This window comes from Pezoporus wallicus, unplaced genomic scaffold (genome assembly GCF_028554395.1).
Source record: "Pezoporus wallicus isolate ANWC-B61680 ecotype Strahan unplaced genomic scaffold, APGP_CSIRO_Pwel_v1 contig_13458, whole genome shotgun sequence".
Lineage (NCBI taxonomy): Eukaryota > Metazoa > Chordata > Aves > Psittaciformes > Psittacidae > Pezoporus > Pezoporus wallicus.
In genome coordinates, this window is record NW_026635549.1 from 1,124,870 (window position 1) to 1,146,147 (window position 21,278).

The 21,278-nt window shown below is 41.1% G+C and overlaps 1 protein-coding gene across 3 annotated transcripts in view; it reads right to left on the reverse strand.

Moving 5' to 3' along the window:
• Positions 1-21,267, reverse strand: part of DLG2 (discs large MAGUK scaffold protein 2) — a 995,744-nt gene extending 974,477 nt beyond the window's left edge. For 2 of the 3 annotated variants that reach the window (XM_057396723.1, XM_057396722.1), the window contains exons 1-3: positions 21,112-21,267; positions 19,454-20,535; positions 3,699-3,830 (exon numbers count right to left, since the gene is read on the reverse strand). In XM_057396723.1, coding sequence (XP_057252706.1) covers positions 3,699-3,830; positions 19,454-19,472 — 151 coding nt within the window. In that variant the 5' untranslated portion in view covers positions 19,473-20,535; positions 21,112-21,267. Of the gene's footprint in view, positions 1-3,698; positions 3,831-19,453; positions 20,536-20,740; positions 20,917-21,111 lie in introns of those variants that run through there. The other variant, XM_057396721.1, reaches the window with a different exon arrangement.
• Positions 21,268-21,278: the final 11 nt, after the last annotated feature.

The window sequence follows — 21,278 nt, forward strand, 5'->3', positions numbered from 1 at the left end:
ACGTCATCCAGCGCAGATTGGGTTTATCCGAATTTTAGGAAAACCTATTGGGATTAGTTTTCACCTAATGCTGCATAAGACGATTGCAGCTATTTGTGGCACTTTAATTCCTGCTAGAAACAAAATGATGCTTTATAGAGATGTATCTACAAAAAAAAATAAAACCAGAAAGCAACCCTGACATAAATCTCTTTCATCCATTCTCATTCTGCAGAATGGCCTCCCCTAAGCTGCACAATTGTGTGCACTTTTCTTAATGAAGTGAAGGCTCAGCAACTATATAGCAGAGGGTTTCAGAAACAAATTGTACTAAACTATGTATTGCATTATAAAAACCACTTAAGTTGCATACAGAACAAATGCTTGGTCATTTGGACATATGCAGATGACTATTATTACTCTCTTTCATGGTTTTCCTTTTCTGTCTTTGCACGATGCCTCCAAGACACACCATTATGGAACAACCCCAACAAATGAGGCATTTGGATTTCCACAAGTTTCATTTCCTCTTCCTTGAAGGGTTTTAAAACATAAATGTTCATATGTGCCACAATTTGAGAGGAGCCTGTGTTTTTAATATGAAAACTCAAACACCCTTATGAGCTCATAACAACAGCACCGTAACTCCTCACTGTGCATAGGACTGGTACAATCCTGCTGGTGAAAACAATCTGGAATTGACTTAAGGGTAATGCAACTATCTAAATATGTGTTCTTCCCCTTGCACGCTCCTTCTGAAGAGTTTCTCCTCCTGCCTCTTCTTAGGGCTGGATTTTCAAAGCATTGTGTTTGGGCCACTGGAGTGTAAATGGGACTCCAGAGACTGCAGCTTCACACAGCGCTTTGAAGATGTGCCTCTTAGCAACTAACTCAGCTGTAACTGAACACAGAAACTCTAGAAAGAAGTCCAGCAACAAGAGCAGCCTGGAGGGAGAAGGAGATGCTTTTGAACCTGAAATAAAATGTGAAAGGACAGTCCTTCAATAATCCTTCCGTAAATCATGTACAGAACTTTTACTTCCCTATTTATAGTCGCTTCTTGCATGTGTAGAATATACACAGGAAAAATACTGAATCCTCATTTTTCTCATGTCACTCCCCCATTCAACAGTTAATATTTATGAAACACATTGAAGATAAAAACAATCACACACGCACATTGAGAGCCCAAGTTCAAAGAGGACTGGTTGAATCAAATCCCACAAGCACAAACTGCAGAGCGAAAGGAACTAGACAGCGCCAGATCTGAAAACTGCCGCTAATTATAATTTATCTTAACTTTATCTGTTCTATTACACTCAGTTTGAGGCATCCTACTGATTTTTAAAGCATTTTGGAAGTTAATGAGAATGGAACGCACAGGTAAAGGAGAGGGATGGTTTCAACAGCTGGATTTATTTGTAAAGCAATCTAATTGCACTGAAGCTGTAGGACCTGCAAAAACTGAACTTGACATGTAAAATTATGCTAACTTTATAGCTGCGTGGCATGTGCACTTCTGCATCCAGGGTAATGATTCTGTACAAAAATCAAACTCTTCATCAGTAGTTATAGCCTAAATATTCAAAAGGCCAGTTCCATTCTGGACAAAACCAAGGCTCAGCGGCTGTAGAGACTGAGTTTTGGAATGCGATGAGCACTCAGACTCTGAAAATTAAGTCTCATTAAGATTAGGCACTCAAAAATGGTTGTTTTCAATACAATTAGACATTCTGTGAATACAAAAGACAAAGGAACACTAGCAGTACAGAACTTCAAAGGAGATCAGAAGATCTGCCTTTCTTTGTGTGGTCTGATTTATAGGTGTATGGAAGAAACTATGACGGGAAGCTAAAACAGATGTCATGGAAGTGGGGCTTTTTGAAACACTGATTATGCAAGAACTTCATTATTGATTGTGTAATAACACCATCTATGACACTTAAAATACTGGAGAGAGGTCACTCTTTTGTATTATTCCATAATCTAGACCAACCAAATAGCAAACCAAAAGATCATAATGAGAGACTTTGAACACATCTTGCAATTCCCAAATCTCTTACAAAAAGAAGCATTTAAGGACAAGGAAAAGACACCCAAAGGCCTACAAATTAAAATGCTACCTAACACCCGTAGCACCACGCTCAATCTGTTACTTTGGCGATCAAAAGATTCATATATTCTTTGGATTCAACCTTAATGCAGCTATAATCACTTCTTCTTTTCAGACATATGTAATACATCAGCAGCATAGCCACACACAAGGCACACATGTTGCTAGAACACTTTGAAGGATTACTTCAAAGTACTGGAGAAGTAAATGTACAGCTAAAGTCACTTCTATGTATTTCTTTAGCACATACTTCTATACCCACAGATAATACAAACAACATAGAAATGTCCCATCCCTTTTTGACTCTTTAGGTCAAATCTATGACCATTTGGTAACTACCATTCAATTGTGAATCTATTTCCTTTTATAAAGAATACACAGCAACTAAAAATTATGTAGGATTCATAAAATAAAGCTGATCACTTTAAAGAAGCCAAGAGAAATGACAAGTAAAATAGCATTGACATGAATTAATTCTATTTGCAGGAAATGTTAGAGACTGGTATCATATAGTTTTCATAAATGCTATAGAAATTACTGAAACTCCTCCTAGACCTCCACTGCCTTCACACCAATAGTGCAGTACTGACGTGCTTCTACTTTGATGATATATAATCACCTTTTTCCCTAACTGCTACTGATTATAGGTCTGCAATGAGCACAGATTGGCTCATAGGCTTCAAACCACCACGACTTGAAGGTATGTGTGCTTCCACAAACATCACTTGTGTTAATGTGCCCTTCAGACTAGTTCTGCACAAAATGCACAGATGTTTGTGAAGGAATAAAACAATGAGAGGCCAATGCAAGTAATGAGTAAGAGCGCAGAGGGAGGTAGAGCAAGGGTGATGCACAGTTACTGTCACCACTTCCCGTGACTGGCAGCACAGGCATGGCATAAGGAACAACAGGGGTGCTACAGCAACCATGTATGTTAATGACCTTGCAAACATCATATGTAATAACTTAGGGCGGTTATTTTATACAAAGCTCCAAAACACCACGTTTGATTTTGACAAATACCACCATTTACAAGGTGAAATGGAGACCTTAAAGTAAATGGAAGAAAGACTGAGCAACAGGCCAGCAAGTCCATTTTGAACACTGCATGAATGAGAACATTCCATCAAAGTTCCACTGTAACCTTAAGCATTTTTCTTGCCTCATTTCCAAGGTTCTTTGGCTGACACTTTTCACAAAACCATAATGCAAAAGACACAAAGATTTGAGATGCTACTTGGTGCCAGTGAAATCAATGAATCTCTGGCCATTTACCTGTATAGAGATGGCTTCATCTTCAACTCTGCATAAACAGAGATATCCTACTCTGGTTCCATAACTTCCATTAAACAAAGGAATGCAGCAAGGTTTAGGAATTACCACTCGATGCCTTAACTGGCATGAGGTTTTTGTTAGTCTTTTTCTCACCATAAATAAGAAAATGCCTTTGAAACATCGGGACAATGAGTTTCCCCACAGAGGACCTGGATCATCTCAATGTGCTGTTCCATTGCAAACATGAATGGTGACCAATAAGAAAGTTACTAGGTCTGTCCTAGCTCTGGCCTTCAAGAGCATACATTTAGTATTAATCATTAGTACCTACCTAGAAGTGCCTGAAACAAGCTGCTCTTAAAGATGCTCATCACCTTTCTGATGGCTTTTTTCAGTTGTTGCTCCTCTGGCTTCCTTAGTTTTTTGCAGTATTCTTCCAGCAGCACCAAAGCTCGGTCAGTATCTAGAAACAAACAAGTACATAAAAAGTCTTTTCTTTGCTCTGGAAAGTATATAAATGCTCAAATATTAACTTTACATTTCTAAAGGCACACTTCACACATGTAAGGAACTTTTAGAACAGATGTTGCATCCTATCATTAGCTGTACACCATCAGCAACATAGGCAAAACAGAGAGATGAACCCAACAGCAAACCAGAAGATTACTGTATGTCAGAGATCTCCCTGCAAAGGAAAAATGATCTTTTGAATGGCATCTACAAGAAGTGTTCAAATTCTATTCACCCAAAACCAGCTGGAAGCCATGGGGTTTGGACCAAATTACAACTTGCAGAAGCTTCAAATTTACAGACAATAACCATTATGGATACCCATGCAGGAGAACTGGCCTTAAAACATATACAAAGAAGGCATAAAAGTGTTTGCTTGCATCTACAGCAGTCAGTTCTCTGTTCTCTGAATAGCAGATGTGTATCTAAAGGCAGGTGTCCAAGAGCACAGTTGTTTTTTTTCTGTTCCCTCAATACATAAAATTGCTACCTACCTCTCTGGCAAAAATGAGACTTTAACAGCAGACTTCCATTCATGTGTTGGCTCAGATGCAGCAATCCAGCCTTTCTGTAAGAGCCCAGAGACACAGAGCTCTGCTCTTCCTGCTGCTATTATCTTTGTGCAGTGATTTGCCAAGAGCATGAGTGACATCTAAATTGTAGAAAATCTAACCATCACCATCTTCCATATAAGAAAATAGAGGAAAATGGAGAATCAGACTTCACCTTCTCTTCTCCACATCCTAGCTAGCTCACAGAAATGTCCACACACACATATATATGTGACACTGAGATATCTATACAAGCTTCATTACCAGGAGAGGTTCAGACTGCTTACTTAGATTAAACTCAAACTCAATAAAGTACTGTACAAGGGCTTGGAAAGGCAAAGCAGACTGCTTTTATCATTCTCTAAATAACCTAAAGAAAACTTCCTCATTATATAAAAGTTGTCTTTGTTCATTCAAAGCTCATGAACACAATCCCTGTAGTGTGGGCCTTGTGATGTGACAGATGAGCTCACAGGCGGCAGAGACTTCTACTCTGTAAGTTGATAACATTCCTAAACTAAAAAGAAGAAATATTTAATCATGGAAGCACAGAATCATAGAATGGGTTGGGTTGGAAAGGACGTAAGATCACCCAGTTCCAACCTCCCTGCCATGGGCAGGGACACCTCACCCTAGACCATGTCACCCAAGGCTCTGTCCAACCTGGCCTTGAACACTGCCAGGGATGCAGCATTTACCACTTCTTTGGGCAACCCATTCCAGTGCCTCACCACCCTCACAGTAAAGAACTTCTTCCTTATGTCTAACCTGAACTTCCCCTGTTTAAGTTTGAACCCATCACCCCTTGCCCTATCACTGCAATCCCTGATGAAGAGAAAAACTGTTAATATTATTAACATTTAAGAAGATGCAATTTCTTTTCTTTCTCCTCACAGAAAATCTGTTTGGTCACAAGCATCTTATGAGAGAAACGAAAAACATGAATGAAAAGGTATTTAAATGTACATAAATGCTCACAGATATAGAAAAAAATACATGAATATATAACTTGTTTATGAAGATAAGGGAGCACTTTATATCAGTGCAGACATTTATACCATGAAGGAGCTCACAGCTCTCTGATGTAATCCCACCTTGAGGCTGTCTCCAAGAGGAATCCCTTCTTTCTATGTGAGCTGCCCCTGGGACAGGGAAGGGTTAGGCAGTCGCCTTGTTTTCAGCTAAAGCCAGTAGCGCGCTTAGAACCCACTTGTGATCTATAGAGACAGATCAGCTCTTTTAAAGGCCAGATCACATCACAGGTGGGTTCCCAGCATGGGTCACACAAACCAAAAGCACAGCCTCAAAACAAACTTCTGGGTCCCAGTAGGATATGATTAGGATATTCCCAAGAAATGGTTAGGAACAGAGAACTAATTCTAATGTGAGCTCAGCTTCTTTTGCCTTGAAAACAATAATCACATTGTACCTTTCACTGGCTTCATGACTGTGTCTGACCTACCCGTGACACATGTGCCTTCACCTATATACTGAGAGTTCTGGTAGCCCTCAATAAAATAATTTGTTAATAACTTAAAGCATGGATTTAAACTGGAAAATGGTAGATTTAGATTGGATATAAGGAAGACATTTTTCCCGGTGAGGGTGCTGAGGTGCTGGCACAGCAGTGTTTAAGGCCAGGTTGGACACAGGGGCTTGGAGCAAGCTGCTCTAGTGGAAGGTGTCCCTGCCCATGGCAGGGGCTGGAACTGGGTGAGCTTTAAGGTCCCTTCCAACCCAAACCGTTCTAGGAATCTTAAGATATGATTCTGTGGGTTGGAATCAGGCATTCACCTTTCCCCTAGTACAGACAGGCATATGCAATGAATACATTAGTTATATTAAAGAGAAGCAGCAAAGAGTAGTGGAAAACCACTGCAAATTACTGAGGACATTTTTAAGAAGTGGACTGTCTGAGAAACCAGAAAAATGGGATTTGAATGCTTATTCCACACCAGACAGACACCCTACCAACCACTCTCTCTTTCTTAGTCCCTTGGTGAAGCACACTGACATAAATCATTCCTTCCCTGAAGTGTATGGTTCTTGCTTTAAAAAACAGCTACAAAAAGTAGCATCCTTTGGGATTATGAGCAGAGTTGTTCTGTTCACTTAAATCATTTCTCACCTCATGAAGAGGAAAAAAGCCTACTACTAGCTGACCCCAAAACAGTCCTAAACTCTACAAACTGAACAACCAGCAACAGGGCACAATTCTAGTGTTAACTCTAAATCCTGGCTAAATCCTAGATCAAGTAATTATCTTCCTGCCTAATTTTCCTCTCTAGCTTTAATAGGATAAATTCATTTTTACTCCCTTCCTAAGCTCTTAAGCATGGACTTGTAGCTTTTTCCCATGCAATCACACTCAGTAGCAGTGTATCCAGTTTTCCAGATAACCTTTGATAGGTTGCATGTCCTGGGAGATCCAGTGACACCCAGGCTGCCTTGCTCATGTTGAAAGCCACCACTGATGTTCTGGTGTCAGCCAGAAACGTACCTTGACCAAGAGCATTTTTACACGTCAGGGAGAGAGGCTTTGTAACTGGAGCATCCCTGAAAAGCCAAGGGCTTATGGAAACTATTCAAATCTCCAGTTATTTTGGCACTAGATCAGGCTTTCAAAAAAGCAACTTTCAGCCTTTTTGATGAACTTTACTGGTTATAAATCACTTGGGACTAGATCTTTATATGGATTTGTACAGTATTTAGCATGATGAGGCATAACCCTGTTCATGCGTCTGCACACCAATCAAACAGAAGCATTAAATAATACAATAATATACTATGTCTAAAGAATACTAAGTACTCTTTGCAATATAATAACCATCTTCAACTTCCAGTTATAGCCAAAGCAGCTGAGAACATCCAGTACTTTGCCTTTTGGGGCCGCTTGACAGCTACAAAGCTTAAATAACATTTGGCTGCAAGAACTGACTGCCTGCACAATAGTCACATAAGAACCATATTCCCTGTCACCCAAATTAAACCAAAGTTTATGAAGCTGAATTCCCACATATCCTTCTCATTGAGAAGAATGGAGGACTTGTGATTGTCATGAAGGACTGCATCACTCTGTGCATGGGAATACAGTATCCAAGGGAGTAAAGGGTTAATTCTTAGCAGCCAAAACAAGTTCTGTACCTTACTGACAGGTAATACATACACAAATACAACCAAAACATCTTTGTTCTATGGTACCACTATTCTTCAGTGCAAATGATACCAAAATCAAATTCAAGCAGGACCACAAGTCCACTGAATATACATGATGCGATATCCCAAGGTTTGGGCCTCCATGTGGATCCTGAGTAGGTCCTTTGTCTGCTAACAAAAGACCACGGAGAAGTCAGTGTCAGCTGTGCCCCATGAGGTTTGCTGGACACAGCTTTAGTTTTCCTTTCTGCTTCTTTGCATATTATGACACTATTTTTCTATTGATCCTATTGGCTTTGAAAGATGCCTTTGACAAAAAACAGAAGATACAGTCCTACAAAACTCACATATGTTCTAGACTTCACATATTCTGGACTTCACTTACACGCCAGTTGAGTTCATCTAACTACACTTACTGAAGCATTTAACACTGATGTGTTCATTAAAACATCTTTGATATGTGTGCCTTCACATGGGACAGATGATGACACAGCCATGCCCGCCCATGGCAGTTCACACAACATAACATCTATGGGAACAGCTGCAGGATGCAGGAAACAGTTTTCCTAAATACCTCCCAAATTCAGGCCATTTATTCTTTAGATGAAGTAAATATATGAGATCTGAAGATAATACAGGAGTAGCTATGAATTTCAATACTTAAATTGGAAAAGATTTGACTGAGAATGAATTGAAACTTTATGAGAAAGCTACAACTTACTCAAAACCAGTCTGCAAGAAGGCCCATTTTTGAAACTCCTCAAACCAGAGCATGTTGGATGATGATCACTCAAAACAAAGAAACAGACGATGGAAGCAACAAGTAATTCAGGCAGGTGCTGTTTCGTACATATTTTCTAGCCCTTAGAGCTCCTTCTAGCCATAACAAAGTCATATAGACCGGACTCTATATGGACCCGTATACAATGCTGGCCAGGACTAATCAGTGGTTTTGCAGACAAACTGCTAGACTTTGAACACCCACAAGCGTCCCAGTACCTAAAGGGGCTGACAAGGAAGCTGAAGAGAGACTTTTTACAAGGGCTTGTAGAAACAGCACAAGAGGGAATGGTTTTACAACAAAAGAGGGGAGATTCAGACTAGATGTTAAGAAGAAATTCTAGATGAGCTTTAATGTCCTTTCCAACCCAAACCATTCTGTGATTCCATGATTTTACAAAGCCTGCTCACAGCTGCCGCTGCCTTCCATGGGGATATGATCCCATCACTGAACTCCTGCTATGAAGCAAGGTAGATTAGAAGATGGAGAGAAAAAGACTCAATTCGATTCCAAACTCAGCAAGAACAGGAAACTTCTGCTTTGCACACGCAAGAAATCACAGCCAGCTGGTTACAGTGCCCTGCCCCAGCACAGAGCAGTAGGAGGCAGCCACTGCCTGTCAGGAAATAGATCCACAACAGCCTGTTGGTAAGTTTAGGATTATATTTGCATTTCTTTCCTCCCACTGGCATCAGGGTTTGTGAACAAAAAGAGTATGGAAAAATGCTGTGTGAAACAGCAAATATTATTGTTTCATCAGTGAGAGGTGTTTAACAGCAGTTAAGGTCTAACCAATGGGGTTGATAAGAGGACGGGGAGGTTTTATTTACATTTCTTCTTTTTCTAATTGTATCTGCTCCTTTTCCTAAGAGAAATTTTGATTATTTTCTGCCTTGTGAAGCCTGGCACAGAAAAACACGCCAAGACATTTCAGGAGACGCTTTCCAGCTTCTGAACAACCAGAAAAGGGAAAATGTAGGGCATCAAAGCTGGAAAAGGCATCGAGAATGGGGGAGGAAAAACACAGCAGCCAAAATAGAAGTGAGAAATGCAATCAGAGCACCGCGAAAGAGAGCAAGAGAGTCTTCTCAGTGAACTTTGCTTACTTCAGACGAAAAGGACCTCAAAACCTGCTTTTACTCCTGGGGAGTTCCCACCTTTGTTAAGATGACCACTGACAGAACCCGAGGTCTGAGCAAACACTGTTCCCTGTCCCACTGTAAAATGTCTTGATTTGATCCTCTGCTTTGGAAAGCTCAAATAATTACAATGAGTAACAGGGGGGAAGCAGGTGACTTGCACAGGGAGTGATCCCGAAGCCATCACTAACTCATTTACCTTTCTCAATCTTCACACACAACAACAAACACAAAGGAATAAATGCTGTCAATTTGCAACACTGCACACACACAGGAGGTGTAAACCAGTTAAATCTTAAGAGACACATGAAGCAGTGCACTAAGACGGTTGAGAAAACACAAGCTGTAGGCTGCAACGCTTCAGAAGGCTTGAGAATTAGCAGATAAATGACAATCATAAAATATTTACATATAAACATCAACATGAGACACAAATTAGTGTAGCAGATTGCACAGAGGGAACACAAACAGGCAATACATGGCCCTGTGCAAACCAGAAAGCTCTCAGCATCTCAGGCACTTCATAACCGCAACAGAACTACCAAGAAAAGGCAACATATGGCCTATGCAACCTTGAGGTAACATAAGGCATTACGTATGTGACAAATACTATCACCCCGTGATGAGCACTCGCAACAAGCGAGCAAAAGGGTTAAAAATAACAGCTCCTGAGATCATGCACAACATATAAACCCATCTTCTGTCCTGAGAGGGAAAACAAGAGGGGGTTGGTCATTTAATGGATTACCAGGCACGTTTATTACTGGGGTTTCAGCTTTTGGGATGAGCACATAGAGGAGATTGACACGTGGTCTGTGAAGATTAACCTTGGGCCAGTGGAGAGACTCTTTCAAGGAATGATATTTAAAGGTAAGGGTGCATTCCGAGCTGCCCTCGCTGTAACAAGCAAGGCAACGTCCCTAAGTTAACCACAGCCTTGGTGAATTCTCTGCACAGATTGCTGCCCTGCAAAACACAAATTTAGGAACAGTTTGGTTGTAAAGGGGTGCTATTCCAGAGCTTGACGCTGTCAGCAGACAAGAAATGGAACAAATAGCCTGTGAGAAGAACCGCTATGCAAGTACAACAGCATCTTTCATAGACCAAGGTAGGATTACAGGTTCAGGTATATTAAGGGGAAAGCAGGCATCCAAATGCCAAGGGAAACTGGAGTAGAGGAAGAAGGATGGGCAGCTCTGCACTGAGCAGTGTTAAGATGCAGTTGTGTTTCTGCAGGTCCTTGTGCTCCAAATAGCTGGTGCAAAAGGCTGCAATCAAAGAGAGGAAGCTGCACAGCAGTCACTTGTTACAGAATATTGATTTGTGCAGATGATGCAGTGGAGAGGGATGAATGATCTGCAAGTCAGATTGCTCTGAGGGGCGGGAGTTATGCTGTGTCAGCTGAATTCACTGAGAAACAGGAATTACAGACGCATTGAGCCCGGAGGAGCCCTGTTAGGTTTGCAGTTTACCTCCCTGCTGTGCAGAAGGACCCAGACTTCCAGTCATCCATCCCATAGATGAGTGTCCAACTGCACAGTCCCACAAAGTTCACAAGATCCCTCACCATCTGCTTTCAGTGCCTGGAGGTTTTAGTGGGTTGTTTCTCTACATAATGTCTTTCTTGTTATAAATCAGGACAACTTCTTCTTGTCCTCCAGACGTTGATGTGGAAAGCAAACCACCATCACCCCCTTTATAGCCTCTTCTATATTGTGTGATTTGTCCTGTCCTTCCCCTACTCAGTCTCCTTTTTTCCAGGCTGAACAGTTCCAGCCCCCTGCAACATTTGTCCATGGTTTACATCTCCAAAGCCTCTTATTCTCTTTTCTGGTATTCAATTTATCTTAAAGCACAACCTCTAAACTTTGGCTGAAGACCTGGTAATGCCACAGAACACTGCCTGGTGGGTGAAGCTGGGCAGAAACACAAATGACTGGGAAGCAATGCTAATAATATAGTGCTTAGGTTCCTTTGTTGCTTGCTTGTTAAGACTTTTTGTCTAATTTACTACAAAAAAAAACAGTTTCTTAAGAAAAATCCAGTTATCAGTGATGATTAGCTATGTTTGCTGTTCAAGTATCTCCACACTTGATTTTACAACGTCACCATACATTTGTTACATTAAAGTGCTTCTTTTGCATATGTTTTAGTTATAGATACATACCTTTAAACTTGATTAACCGTACTCACCCAAGGAACAGGATAACTATACAAAGATCAGCAAGTGACTGGCTCAGCATAAAATCACAAACTTTTCTCCAGCATTTCTGCTTAGCAAAAAGCATCTTGAAAGTGAAGCTACATTCCTGCATTAGTGCTCATGGATGGGAATACTTGACCCCTGCAATCCCATAGATAGCATTCTCTACGCATCCCTTCCTGTAAACTACAACTAAATTGTGAAAGAAATACTTAGCTTTTAGTGTATAACCTGCTCATTTTGTGTCACACTTCAATATGGAAGAGTCCATTATCATTACCACTCTGGGACCTTGATTCTTTGTACAATCCCAGACTGGTTTAGGTTAAAGGGACCTTAAAGCTCATCCAGCTCCAAACCCCTGCCATGGGCAGGGACACCTTCCACTAGAGCAGGTTGCTGTGTCCAACCTGGCCTTGAACCCTGCCAGGGATGGGGCAGCCACAGCTTCTCTGGGCACCCTGTGCCAGCGCCTCAGCACCCTCACAAGGAAGAGCTTCTGCCTAAGAGCTCATCTCAGACTCCCCTCTGGCAGGTTAAAGCCATTTTCCTTGCCCTGTCCCTACAGGCCCTTGTCCAAAGCCCCTCTCCAGGTTTCCTGTAGCCCCTTTAGGCACTGGAGCTGCTCTAAGTTTTCACCTTAAGGAGCCTTCTCTTGTCCAGGCTGAATCAGCCCAGCTCTCAGCCTGGTTCCAGAGCAGGGCTGCTCCAGCCTTCAGAGCATCTCTGTGTCCTCCTCTGGACTCACCCCATCACTTCTTTTCAGGGATCTTTTCAGAAGGGCTTTAGCAACTGCTGGTATTTGCTGCTCACACCACCAGGGCCATTCCTTTTCATCAGTGAGCTTTTTCCCCAGCCATGTTGGAGGTTAATGTGGGGCCTGCTTGTGAGTGATCCTGTCTCAAATTCTATGTCCTGAGACACTCAGAGCAGATTCTGAGGCCCCGAGATTCCTTCTAAACCCACAGAAACCCTGCAATTATAAGTAGTTTCACCTGAACTACTTGTTTCTGCCTTTCAAGCATCACAGTGTTACAATCTAGGTGTACAAATGCTTATATTAAATCAACAATGCTAATACGAAGACAGAATGAAAAATGAAGCCACTAACCCCCAAAATGATGTAGCACCAAAAGAAAACCTCTTCTTTATGCAGCGGAATAAATGTAAATTGACATCTTAACAGTGTAAAATTATTAAAGAGCCCTGCTTTGAAGAGCTTACAATCTAATTGGACGTGAAACAGAAAACTAGTGGAACTTGATGTAAAGTTGCAAGAGTAAAAACCAGGAGTTATTTACTTAATAGAGCTGCTGTGATTTATTTTTCTTTTTACTTTAAGAGAATATTCAGCATAAAAATTAACATAAATGTGAAAGCTGGAATGAAACAGAAAGCTAACAAAAAGATGTCTGTTCAGGAATAAGTAACTTCCAAACTCATACAAAGTATTGTATCGTATAAAAGAAAACAAAGTAGAAGTAAGTAAATTCAGTAACACTAACATCTTTCTAGTGATGAAAAATAAATGGAATGAGATTAACTTGCCTTTATTTATTATCAAAATAGGCATCATGGTCTTACATTTTCTTACATTCACACTGGAACTTTTAATTTAAGAACCTCTGTGTTATACTTTGTGTTAAAAGCACAGCTCAGTAGGCATCCAACTGCAAGGCAGCACTACTGTAGAGAACACCTAGGTGCGAAGTGTAAGGTGACTTGAATTATTCCACTACAGCATAACGCAAAATATACCATACAGCCAGGGGAGAGAAGAGCCTTTTAAAACCTAAATACTGGTTTCTGTTTGTAAAACTATAAATTATCCAGATTTCCTCTTTCCAGGAAATGATTCAGTTCCCCAATGTGTTTTGAAGGAAATATTGACATCTTAATCCCAAAGTGAAGTCAGACTTAAGGACATTTGCACTAACTTGTCCTGCTGAAGACAGTTTAATGCCCTCAAAAGCTCATCTGGACCATAGCCATTCAAAAGCAAACTTTTTTCCCCACTTATTTTGGATGCTGGTTACTACGGTAATCACCCAGCAGGTCAAGGCAGCTTTGCTGGCTATTCCTGGGATGAATATGTCAAGAAAAAGCATGATCTTTAGTTTTCTAAAGATGTTTTTGGCACTGTTTTAATCTATAGTAAATACAAGAAGACACAATAGTAAACCAGACCTTAAATTCTTAGAAGCAGTAAGAACCTGGCATGACCTGAACAAAACAAGCAGATCTGAGTAAGGCAGATTTTGCTCATTTTGCTGACTCTGGGTCTGCAAAATCATCTTTTACAACATTTGGCCACTAGTTACAAATTCAGCTTTTTCTCTGTGGTCACCCCCTGACATCTAACTTGGCCATCTGGAACAAATACAGAAAGAAAGGAGAATGAGGAAAAATAAATGCTTATAATGCAAAATAGTTACTTCTACTAACTGCAATATGCACTTAACAGGAAAGGAGGAGAGGATGCACAGCTGCCTCCTGTGTCTGTATCAACACTATGGCTGCCTTCAGTATTACACTATTTTCCCCCATAAAAATAATGAATAGTGTTAATTTATAGTACCCATAGAACACACGTCAGCTTTCATAAATATCTCAGATAAGGAGAGGCTTTTTCCACTGAAATTTATAGCAGAGACTGAGGCATCATCTGAGGCAAGTGAGTTAGTGTGGTTACCCTATGATCTGGGGAAAAGAGGAGATGACAACTGCCAAGAAGGCAATTCAGATCTTAGGTGGGTTAAAATGCCCTTTGAAGGCGGATTTCTCTCTGCTGGCCAAAGCAGCCCTTCAGGACAACAACCTGGGCACCCTGCATAGGTGAGGGAACTCAAATGGGATGGATCTTCATTACTGCTGATGAATACCAGAACAATGGTAGAGCTGGAAAAAGAATATGAATTTCACCATTCCCACTTCACTTTGCAGCCTGCATTTATGTAAAAAAGAATTGTTCTGTATAATGCCCTTTTGTGTGTAAAATACATCACTGTTTCTCACAGAGGAAACAATGCCTGGCTGGGAAAAGATTACTGCCATAAAGGCAGTTACATCTTTAAATCGAGGCTTTATGGTAAAAGCTGGCAAAGCTTAGATAGCAATTTTCTGCCACTTGTTTAACTCTTGGAAAACTAAAATTGCTCTTTCCACAGTCTGTAAAGACAACCGACAGCACTGCACTGCTCCCATTCAATGTACTGGAAAAATGAGAAGCAGTTGAACAGAACTTGGAGTGAAAAATGCAGCCTTTTAGCCATGTACTTACTTGAGAATATCTATTCAGCTATTGAAAAGACAAAAGCCTATAATACCAATGACTTGTTAGAAGTGAAAGGGAAAAATAAAATCTCCAGCACATGCTGGATCTCTTGCTGTAAGGAGCCTACAACTACATTCACTAAGATTTCTGAGCACAAAAAGTTATGACTCCTTATTGAAATTTTGTTATTTAAAAAGAAGTTGTCAGTTTTAAAGAGATTTAGGGCACCAGAACTCCAGTGCATTAATGGGAGTTAGCTTTATCTGGTGAACTTTGCTTTAGAACCTGCTGCTGAGTTGTTTTTAAACCCCTTCCTTTCAACACACCAGCCAAATAAAAGTTAGCATTACCACTACAAAATCTAGTATTTCACAAAGCCTGTCAGTCAGATTCTTCTAACTGGCACTGAAGCAGTGCACAGGGGATCAGATTGAGGCTTTTGAATTCTTGACATTGATGTGCTTAATAAAACATATTCTTAAAAGCATTTCTTTATACAAGAAATTTGGAGGACTTTCTACAAGGGCATGCAGGGACAGGACAAGGGGGAATAGCTTTAAACTGGCAGAGAGGGGATTGAGATTAGATTTCAGGTACCAGGAAGAAGTTCGTTACTATGAGGGTGCTGAGGCACTAGAACAGGTTGCCCAGAAAAGCTGTAGCTGCCCCATCCCTGGCAGTGCTCAAAGCCAGGTTGGATGGGGCTTGGAGCAACCTGCTCTAGTGGAAGGTGTCCCTGCCCGTGGCAGGGGGTTGGAACTGGATGCGCTTTAAAGTTCCTTTCAATTCAAATCATTCTGTGATTCTCTGATAAGAGGTATGACAAAAAATGCTATTCCATGGAAAACAGAAACAGCATGCCTCTAGATAAACCAGCTACAAGGTGGGTGAGTCAACATGGTATTAGCAGCCCACAGGTTTCATCTGGGTAAAGATACAATTCCTCTCACTCTCAGAGACGGAAAACGGGATGAGGGCAGTATAAATCCCAACATTCAAGTAGCTCTGACTGCCTAGACACAGACAGATGTGTAGGGACAATGACAGGGTTAGTCTAGAAGCACATGTGCAACCAGGCATCTTTATGCTGGGGTTCCTGCCATCTCCGTGTGAATCACAAGCAGGGCTCCAAAACTGGAATCTGGTCTCAATCACAGAGGAGGATGCATTTAATTAGTTCTTTCCATCACTGTGAAAGGCATGAATGAATTACAGTAACATTTTATGCTCTTAACTATTCTGCAGATGAATCCAAAAGATATGCAATTACAGATCTAAATATAGTCCCCAAGAGTTAACAGAAATCAACTCAGCTAAGTAACTCAGGGAGGGAGAGAGAGAAAACATCTAAAAGCACACAAAAAAACCGACTTCACTTCGTAACCTGAGTTCACTTCTTCTTTATGGCAGTACTATTTCACTTTGAAGCAAAGCTTTCCCCCAGAAGTTCCATAAGTTAGTTACGAAGACCTGTGGTCATACATAACCTGGTTTGTTTGTGAAAGTTAAGAATCAAGTGAAAAGAATGGATTTATTCACTTCTCAATTCTTCTACTTCTCAATAATGAATTTATTTACTTTTTCATCCTGTATCATCACTCAATGGCACTCTCCAACAAGTAACTTTGTAACTAAAATCAAATGGCTGGTTTGATTTAGAATTTTAAGCATACTTAAGTGAAAGATGAGCAACCAAAAGCCAAAGAGAAAAGGCATTTGTTTAACGACTCGGCAACTCTGCAATAATCCATACGCTTGTCTCACCCTTTAGCTAAAGGGTGCACATTCAGTGCCTGAAGGCTACTCCAGTCTCCCTTTCCAGCCTTGCCTCCTGGGGGGGTTTTGCTGGGAATGTGAAGGATTATCTCCCACCAGAATAAAGTGAGAAAACAAAATCCTTTCACTGTAGTACATCAGGCAAAGGCAATCACACAGACACGACCATGAGCAGAACCAGGAGCAAGCATTTTTTTTTTCCATAGCTGTAAGAAAACAATACTTCCTCTAAGTTATATGACTTTTATTAAGTATGTTTTCCTTACTAAACAGACCTTGGCTTTTAAAAGCAAGATGGTATTGAGCAGCAAAGTGTAAACCAGGTCCAAAGCTATGTGAAATGTGAAGACTAGTACTGGATGTGAGAGCTCTTTCAAAGGCAAATTCACAAAGTCCATACGCTGTTCTTTAGAAAGACCAGAACTGGTCAATGCCAAATCAAAAATTAACAACTTCCAGTGATAAGTATCAGGATATTTCAAACCTTGGGTTTATTTTAAAGGTTTCTCTGTCTCATTCCTCATTTTAGGAGAATATTTTGATCAAAGCCAAAATAGCAACACATAAAGAAGTGCTGAAAGGGAGAGGGATAATCCTGTCCTTGATGCTGCTATTGAAATACATACTTCTGCCCAGCCTGGAAGAGAGCATCTCACTGGGATTTCTACAGATGGCTTGGGTGGGAAAGACAATAGGAATGAACTCCCAAATACATAAGACCAGAAAGGGAAAAGAAATCCACAGCAATGTGAAGCTAGTTAAGACACAAAGTGCTGTTAAAAGCATAATGCAAATAAATGGGGGAAAAAAAAAGGGGGAGGGGGGGCAGAAAAATCTCCTTAATCTCCCTAATATTCAAAGGAGTAACAGGGATTACTTGTAACAATAGCAGATTTTTTAAATGGTAGCATGTTTCAAGTTGCCAGAATGCTTGTAATTACATTTAGAAAGTTAAAGTCTATTGCATGAACTAGACAAATTCAGTCATTCATTATAATGATAAAGTTGCTGATTCACTAACATTTTTAATCCTGCAATTTGCATATTTAAATACATTTTAACAATATCCTTTTAATACCCAAATGCTTTCACGCTGGTAACCTCAGTACACTGGCTGATGTGGCAGTTTAAAGTATTTCAATGAGGATATTTGGGTCTCTTGAACTTATGTTTTAAAGCTGTCCAAATACATACCCTCATAAAGCAGCCAAAGAAATTAAAGCCTTGGTGTACATTAAGACTGATTCAGACTATCTCAAAACAAACAGCATTTTTAAGGCCACAAGGGACCACTTGTGATTCCCATTTAACTGCCTGCACAAAGCAGCCCAGATTTCACCCTAAAAATCCAGCAGCAAGTAGAAGCTGCAATACAGCTGAACATCCGGCACAGAAACATCCTTAAATCACCCAACTCACAAGTAAGACTTAAAAGGTGGAAAGACAGTCTTAATCTTCCTTCTGTGAACAGGCAGAGTGCACAAGCTTCACCAGTGCATCAGGGTGACACATTTACAGCACAGTAGGATGAATTATTAAGGTATGGTGCTGCTTCATACACGTTCCCATCTTTACTACATACAATTGTAATTACAGGAATGACAGTCATTAAAACATTTCAGTTTTGAATATTCGTTTCTATGCTGTCATCTGTTAAAATGCAACCACTAAATCTCATTTTTTTTGTTGTCTGTATAAAAATTATCCTAGCAATCTGCATGGTTTTTATCATTATTTACATAATAAATGTTAACTCATATTTAATAATGGTTATTCCTACAAGAATCCATAGTCACAGCGACTATATCTTCATTCCTGTTGTGTAACACTGACTTTTTGCTCCTTCCCCCTCGTTTTGGTATCATCAGATCCAGGGACATCTGGATGGATGAGCCAAACAGAAAAGGTTCACGTGCCATTTATTTTATGAGCACATTCTGAAATGTTAAATCAAAGCCATAATTACAAGGCACCAGAAATAACCTCAGGTCTACAAGTGCTTTCAGAGTAAGAATTTGCCCACATATATTCCCCAATTCTTGTCTGAACACTGGAAACCACATTTTCCGAAGCTGCTCCTATACTTGCTGTAACCATAAACTTTAGGAGAGAAGGGGCAAAATGTAAGCCTAGTCTTTATTCCCAAATGCTGCCATACTACAGTCACAAAGGTAGTGCCTTGATATTGTATTAAAGCATGGAAAACAAAGTTAGTTCAACTCGCATTTAAAACCTCACATTCAAATCACCTTCAAAACTCAACTCTCACGACTTTTATTTCAAATGAGTCCTGAAACTTTGTTATTTATTTATGCTGCTTCTCATGGCTGATGTTTACTCACCAAACATGTATAGACAACAGACTGAACCTATGATATTGAAATTCATCAGCGTTTGTAAGAGAGGCTTCTCACAAAATCAACTGCCCAGCTTTCCTCCTGGTGTCTGCTCAACATCTCTGATGGCTGATCTTTACAAAAATCACTATTTGAGGCCACATTTGACACCACAAGTCTTAAAACACAGCATAAAATACTTTGTAGAATTAGTATTGTAAGTGCACAGAGTTTTCTCCCATTTTCAGCGCAAAAGAAAAACCATTTCAATCCCCCATTAAAACACTTTTAATTAATTAACAGAAATGCACAATTAACACAATGAAGAGGCAATATGAGATATGAAGCTTCATAGCCCACCTTTCTTCTTGACTGGCATTCTTCTTCCTACTTCTGAATCTGGTTGCAAGTACTTTATTACTGGTATTACCGATGCACTACTGGAACCCTTTGCGAGGTCAGGAGCTGCCTATCTATTGCAAACCACTTGTGCAGTTCAGTTAGGGAACGCAGCTTCAGTCTTCACTTCTATCCAGACTTGCTGTTTTCTGGAACTGGGCTTCCAACACTTCCCACAAAAGAGGGGGAAAAAAAGGGGGGAAAAAAGAAGCTTTTTGATATTTTTTTTAAGTGATGCTTTCAATTTCTTTAAAATATATTTGAATCTATAAAAATACAAGAGAAACTGTTCCTTGGGAATACAAAACCTTATTAGAACTCCTCTTCTGGCAGCAAAGTTTGAAAATTAAAAGGTTTTCTGTAATACAATTAAGGCACAGTCCATCTCTAGGCAGCTGTCTTAATCCTCCACCTGTACATGCTCAAAACCATTATCTGCAGGACAAAAAATGCCCAAAGAATCCAAATAAGGAGGAAGACAAAACCAATCCGAAGGGACTCTTTTAACTTCTTTCACTTCTTGAATGAATTTTGCTAGCTATGCATTAGGTGACTACAGAGCAGACTGAAAAGGTCCCTTTTTCCTCACCAAACAGCCTTCAAACATCACCCTCTTACCCAACAGAAGTCACTGGGCAGTCACTTTCATTTTTATTATCTGCGAGCCACCCAGCCTTATGGTCTTTAATGTCCCTCTGATCCTCCCATGTATTAAAAGAGAGGATTGAAAAAAAACGAGGAAAGCAATCCCTTGACCTGGAATTATTAAAGTGACAGTGCTGCTCACTGGGCACTTTGGCAAAGCAGACTGCTTTTATACCGGAGTCAGTTACTTCATGCCATTTCTTCCCTTGCACAGCAGCCACCTCGTGAAGAGAGGAAGAAGAAGAGTTAGGAGAAAAGCTTCACAAAAAGGTTCATTTTCAGAGATAATGATGTGTTAAAGGAAATGAAAAGCAAGCCATGAGCGCGGTCCAGTTTCCCACTCAGAAGCGCAGCTGGTTGGCTTCAATACGAGCCTCTTTCTCTCTCTCCCCCTTTTTCTGGAAAGAAACAAAAAGAGAAACACAAACGGGATAGATTTTCCTCATCTAGCTCGTTAAGCATGAAAAAGGTGGACAAGCTCCAAACGCTTCCCGTCCCCGCCTGAGGAGCTGAGATGCACATGACAGGGCTCTGCTTTGCATCGTCTTCTTTAGGAGATGGGGACTGTATTTGTGAAGGGGGCGGCTCTGTTTCGCTCGTTACCATTCACAACTGGGATCTGTTCCCTCCAAGCGGGGACTCTCCCTCCCCCCTTCGCTTTCTCCCGGTCCAAAAGGGGACTGTCTGAAGCGGGACAGGGCTGGCTTGGTCGCTGGGATGCAGATGAACTGGAGGAGCCGGACCAGGTTAAAAGGACAATTGGACAGGCAGGAGCTGAGGGGATGAGATGGAGGTGGAGCGAAGCGAGACGCAAGCGGGGAGAGAGGGGTTTAAATGGGGACGGGACGGGGAGCACAAAGGAGCTGGTGGAGAGGGAAGAGGGGGAAGCGGGACAGGGGCGCGGGGCTGAGAGGAAGGGGCCGCGGGCAGCGCGGTGCCGGGGCCCGGGTGAGGGGAGGGGGTCAGCGGGTTACCCCGAGGCCTCGGCCTCCCCCCATCGAAGGCTCCTCGCTCCGGTACGGGGAGTCCCCGCGTCCCGGCCGCCGCTGCAGGGTCCCCTCTCAGCCGCTGCCCCATGGAGGAGCCGCCACCGCCATCCGCCACCCCTAGCAACGAGGGCCGGGCAGGGCCTGACCTCCGC